The following is a 6068-nucleotide window of genomic DNA, read 5'->3' on the forward strand; positions in this document are numbered from 1 at the left end:
TTTTAATACCAATTAAGGCCTTAGTTTTATTTTGAAGAATTCAATGCCTTTCAAGACTTTTTAAGGACCCTCGGGAACCCTGTGATAGTTAACATACGTTCAGTGTAACTTACTCATTAGTCGCGGCGTCCAGCTTATCCAAAACTTCTGACTGACTTGTGCATAACTTATGCAGGGCGACAGTGGCGTCGGATGTAAGAGTTTGCCCTGAAATCGTAGGATTGACGGATCAAGCCCCGGCTCTGACTTTCACCTGCATTCACCTGCAACCCCGCTTCTGTCAGTGAGCCCCGGGGCAGCTGTGGCTACAATGTAGCTTGTCACCATCAGTGTGTGCATGAATGGGTGAATGACTGAATTTAGTATAAAGCCCTTTGGTCAAGTCTCAACTTATCAAGAACTTCTCTCCAAAGCATATCAACGTATCTGACGTGTTCCAGACGAGCGCTGAACGTGTTTCTAACTTCCAGCTGCTGTATAATGGCGTATTAGCAGCGTTTTGGTATAAAAGGAGGAAACCGTCAGTTCTCCTCCAGACTTCATCCCCATCATAGGGTGAGCCAGAAGGTGAGGGTGATGGATCCTCCCTGCGTTCACGCCCACCACTAACAAACTAGCAGACATGATGCTGAATCTGCTGCTACTGCAAACCATCTTTCTTTCTTTTCTTTCTTTAATTAATTTATTGTTTTTGGCAGGCGGTAAACGGCAGCCGGGTTAATAAAGCGATCAAATGAATCGTTTTATGCATAGCCAGTGCCTCCGGGCGCATTGCTGCCCCATCCTGGACACTGGATTACGCTGCAGTGCATTATGCGCATGAGTTAGGCTGTTGTTAGACATATGTTCTGGAATCGTTATGAATACTCTATGTGTACACCAAAAATTGAAAAAAAAACATAGAAAGTTCAGCGTATGCCAGCGTTTTAGGAGATTTTTGGAAGTCGGGAATACGCTGGCTAAACCGGCAAGGTGCAACAGGGCCCTTAAGGCTGATACTTCGAAACTAGGTCGTCTGCATAGGTGTCATAGTGAACAAAAAGACGTCCCCGCCCCTTCCGCAGACACTCTGCTCCACCTCTCCCAAATTGTAGGTGACCGCAGACAGTGCCGCAGACAGGATGCCGGCTTGTTTTGTTTGTATGACCGCCATTGCGGAAAACAACTCGTGAAGATGAACCAGCTAGAAGAGCGACGTGCGCGAGAACGCTGGGACCCTTTTTCCACCTGGATCCCCGCTCCTTTTCGCCGTCATGTCCCTCCGTTGTCGGACGAACTCGCCCCCACTTCCTCACCGCCTCTGCCATATCTAAACTCACAGCGTATAGCACAGACCACGCTTCAAAATTGAGCATAAATCAAAAACGTCTGCATCAAGCTCACTGCGACGCACTGCTGCGGGGAGTAAAACCAGCACTTTAGTCCTGTATAATCTTTAACTGACTCTAAAACATATCATTAACTTACAGAACAATCCTCTCAAAGCGGTAATGAAGCCACAACTTTACAACAACGTATAGCTTTTGCATTTAGGATTATCCAGAACGCCTTGAAGTGGAAATGAAACGGTTAACCAAACTAGCTTTATGTTTCATGAGATTGTGCTTGGAATCCTGAGGTTGTGAGTTCAAAACCCACTCCCACAGACAGTCCCAGAGCACACTGGAAAAACAATCTAAAAATAAGTAAAAATATCTTAAATTAGGTGAGCGATTTGACCGCGACCACCTTAAGATGGCAGACTAAATTTCAAACATGTCTGATTTTCGTCCCAAAAAAGGCAAAAAAATCGTACAGTGTCTGCCCAGCTTAAGTCACATTGCTCAGCCATAACAGCTTTAAAGTACTCCAGAGCACCTTGTTCAGCTCTAGTTGTCATGATCTGGCCTCTTTGCTCCTCCTTAATTAGTCATTCCTTTCACCTGCCGTTTTCCCTCCCTGCCTCAATTATAATTTATTCCTCTCACCTGTTTCCTGTTGGTTATATTCAGTTCAGCCTGACCATTCAGGGCCAGATCATTACGTGTCTGTCTGTCAGTCTGTCTGTTCTGTTTTAGTTCACGGTTCATGTCCTGGATCCTGGCAGCCAGTGGAAAGACGGTTTTGTGTTTGTCTCGTCTCCTGATTGTCCACTGTCCCTCCCCCGTGAAGTCCTCTGGGTTTTTGGCTCAATATGTAGGAGGTTCAGTTTTTATCCAGTAAGCCTGGCTCCAGGGAGGAGACCAGTTTAAAGTCCCGCATCAAGTTCCGGTTCCACGTCCTGTCTCGGCTACCCTCTTCCACTGAGCCTGCCTGTCTGCACCTGATCCTGTCTGCTCCTGTGCTTGACCACCTGGTCATGCTTCTGGTCCCAGTCAGACTCTGAACCCTCCTGGGAGGCTGTGGATGCCTGGAAGTCTGGATCTTGCCACCTGTTTCTGTTCCTGCCCGATCTGGATCCTGTTCTGTCTGTTCCTGTCTGTTCTGGATCCCTGACCAGGACCGGCTTCCAGCATCACCTCTGGGACTGCAGCACTTGGCGACATTCTTGGTCTGGACTGTTAAACCAGGTAAGTGACCAACGCAGATAATCTTCTGTCAGATGATCGTGGTCACTTACCTGTGTTTCTCCCACTACAGAGTGTCTGAGATTGGGCGGTGCCGCGCCCCCCCTGCCTGCAATGTCCGCGAGCCACAGCTCCGCTTTTTGTTTAGTTTATTTAATAAACGTTTTGAACATTCCTACTGACTGTCTCTCCTTGAATACTGGGTCCATCTGTCTCCGTTTCATGACACTAGTCCTCTTTCTGTTCTGTTTGCAGAAGCGATCAGGGTTCAATTTACATGTTAGATGTGGGAAGACCTGCTAAAAACATGGAGCCACTGCTAAGAACAGAGGCCGTATAAAATAATCCAGAATAATGTGAAAGCCCTTACTTACCATGAGACGATTCTGGAACGGGAGCAGCAGGGAGAGGCCGCCGGGACCTTGGTTGACTCGACGGGTGGGCCATTTTAACCGGGCCAACAAACTCCACGAACGTTCCTGGGAAGTCGCCTCTCTGTTTGGTGCGTTCGTTGTACCCTAGGAGCCAGCCTAGACGCTGCGGATGCTCCTCACAGCCCTCCTCGTAGGTCAGCATCAACACCAGAGAGGCCTTGCTGACAGTCAGGAGGTCTCCTGGCTGGAGATCCAAGTCCTCCTCCTGGTCCTTGGTGAACGAGTAGAGGGCACGGTACTGGAAACCCTCGGCCGCCATTTTGTAGAGCAGATGAGTTCCTTTTTTGATAACCGGTTGGTCTTTAAAGAAACTGAAGCTGGAGCGGAGCCACTGGAAGGTGCTGTTGGTGTCTAGACTGAAGGAAGGAGGAGCAAGTCACCCAAAGCTTAGAAGCATTTTTACCGCTTCATAAGAGAGGTGCTGTAACGGGGAGGTGGCAGCAGCTTCAGAGCTGACCGGTGTTGCTGCGCTGCTGCACTTTCCTCAGCTTGATACCCCGGTTGAGCCAAATGATGGAGCAGAGGGAGAGCGTCGGCAACATGCTCCTTCAAAAAAAACTCAACTCCGGCACTGCTTTGGTTGCTGTGGTGAAGGATGGCGTCGCTGGATCTCCACGCTCCAAACAGACGTCTAAGTTGGGAGGAAAACGTGGAGCGGAAAGCTCCGTAGTTTCTTCGAATGCGTTCAAATTAACGGGAAGGATTGACGACTGACCTGCGTAGCAGAAACAAAAAGAAAAGAAGACCAAAATAAATAAAAAACAATGGGTTACAAACGGCTTAACAGGGAGAGCAAAACATTGCATTAAAAATGGCGAACTGCGACAGCTCCATGCATCCGTGTGGTCGACGCTGCTGCGTCATCACCCGGGCAGGAGCCTCCGAGGCCCTCTTTCAACGTTCCAAAAAAAAAAAAATGACGTAGTTCGCTCTAACACCGCACCAAAAAGTTTTCTTTTACTCTGACTGAAAAGTCTGGATTAAGAGAAGTTGGAAGGTGAACGTTCGATCCACAAATCAGCTGCAGTGGAGCCACATTTCTCCCAAACAAGCAGGAGAGATTCCTGGACGGGACAGAAGTGGCAACTCTGTTTTCTGCTCCGAAAGAAGCCAATCAAATCATTCATGTTCAAACAAACACAAACAAAATCCACACAGCGTGTTAAAAATCAGCTTCAAAAGGACAAATATAGTGAAAAATCTGAATATTCAACATAGACTTTGATTTGAAATCAATGCATGAGTTTCTTTCCTTTCATTGCCATCTATACCTCTGAAACTGGTACCTAGATTATAAAATCCAAATCCAAGCTTGAAATAAACCAACGCACAGAGAAATTATGCAATGAGAAAAAAAAAACGGGAGATCACAGCTTCAAGATCCGACATCTTTGGTTTTTGTTACGAAGCGAAGGAGGCAGAAAGGCGACTGCTGAATTCGGCCGATAGCAAAAAAAAACCAAACAAACAAAAATAATCCAAAATGGCTAATCTGAAAGAACCGAGGCCCCGGGTCTGTGAGGCCTGCTGCTCTACCAACATTTAAGGGAAATGACCATGAAAGACGACATTTAATAAAAACGGTGGGTGCACGGTGGGAACTATCAGGACAAGAGCTTAAAACAATACGGCAAACGTCCAGCTAGAATGTTTTTAAAGCTTCACACACGTTTACCGGAAACCCCTGAGTAGGGATATATAGATTCATCAGGACCTACTTTTATGTTTAAAGCGATGCTAAAAGGCTTTGGGTAATAACTGGATAAAAAAAAACAAAAAAAAAGGAACCAAACTCACCAGAGTTTTTTTTTTTTTTTCATTGAGCCGGACGGGTTCAGCGAGACTCACGGTCCCACATCCTCTGAATCGACAGGCGAGAAGTGCCAGGCTGAGACACGTGGCACTGGCATACCCAACCACAGCCCGCAATCCTCACACCACCACCCCCCCACCCCCAACCCTCCCAAAAAAGCCTCATTTCTCCACCTGCTCCTCACCCCTGCAACCCAAACCCCCCAAAAAAACATGCCAAAAAAGTCCAACCCTCCTTCCCTGATTGTCCTCCTGAGAAGAAGTCCTGATATCTTTCCAGCAGCCATGCTTCACTCGCTCACTCAGAGATGCAGCAAGAATAAAAATAAAGATTGAAAAATAAATGAGCACGAGTTTGGAAATATAAAAAAAGAGTTAAGGTCCTGATGAGAGTGGGTTCCAGGCAGCACAGCGTCCCCTTTTTTTCCCTCCCAAACACTTTTTTATTTTAGTCTGGGCAGAGAGAGCGACACAAAAGCAGCGCGAGAGAGACGGAGCGGGCACAAGAGGGCGACCGCAGAAAAATAAATAATGAACCAGGCAGCAAGCAACTCACTGTTGCTAGAGAGAGGGAAAGCTGGTCCTGTGCTCTGATTGGTTCCACCGTCGGGCCATGTGCCTCGCAGTCACCCGGAGAAACCGGGCAAATCAAGGGAAACGTTCTAATATTAGAAAATGTTTCCAGCTGATCGAAAAACATGCAACGGAAAGCTCTCTGAAGTATAAACGGCTGGATGTGAAGATACTATTCTAAAGGAATCCATCCTTCCTCAGCTGAGGAGGTGAAACATTACATGGCAAGACTAGTGCCTGCACGGGATTGGAGGAGGACTCATGAGTCATGCTGTAGTTGTGCAGCAGGATCAAGTGGATGAAAGCTGCAGAAACTGTGAGAAAAAAGAAGGGAAACTAATCAGGAGGAGATTAAACAAATTTGTTTGATCTCTGCTGATTCCTTTTATGGATTTAAGACTCATTTTAGGACTGATTCTCCTTTGCAGGGATCAGCTGTTTATTTGAGATCGAAATGAACATTTGGAAGATGTCAAATGAATCCGAGATGCTCATCAAACATCAGCAGATAAAAGGAACACTGCGATGACACAGCTTTAGGGTCCAAACACCACACAGTCCGGATTTATATAATATATATATGATATAAGCTGGGAGAGGCGGCCTAGTGGTTAGGGCATAGGGCTTTGAATCCTGAGGTTGTGAGTTTGATCCCCCACTCCCACAGACTGCAACTTTTGGTCTCTGAGCAAGACCCTTAACC

The 6068-nt window shown here is 46.8% G+C and overlaps 1 protein-coding gene across 1 annotated transcript in view; it reads right to left on the reverse strand.

Moving 5' to 3' along the window:
- Positions 1-6068, reverse strand: part of pik3r2 (phosphoinositide-3-kinase regulatory subunit 2) — a 44438-nt gene that overhangs the window by 34313 nt on the left and 4057 nt on the right. The window contains exon 2 of the mRNA XM_015391096.1: positions 2921-3695. Within this exon, the coding sequence (XP_015246582.1) occupies positions 2921-3239 (319 nt within the window). The 5' untranslated portion in view covers positions 3240-3695. The remainder of the gene's footprint in view (positions 1-2920; positions 3696-6068) is intronic.

This window comes from Cyprinodon variegatus, unplaced genomic scaffold (assembly GCF_000732505.1).
Source record: "Cyprinodon variegatus isolate N-32 unplaced genomic scaffold, C_variegatus-1.0 Scaffold525, whole genome shotgun sequence".
Classification (NCBI taxonomy): Eukaryota; Metazoa; Chordata; class Actinopteri; order Cyprinodontiformes; family Cyprinodontidae; genus Cyprinodon; species Cyprinodon variegatus.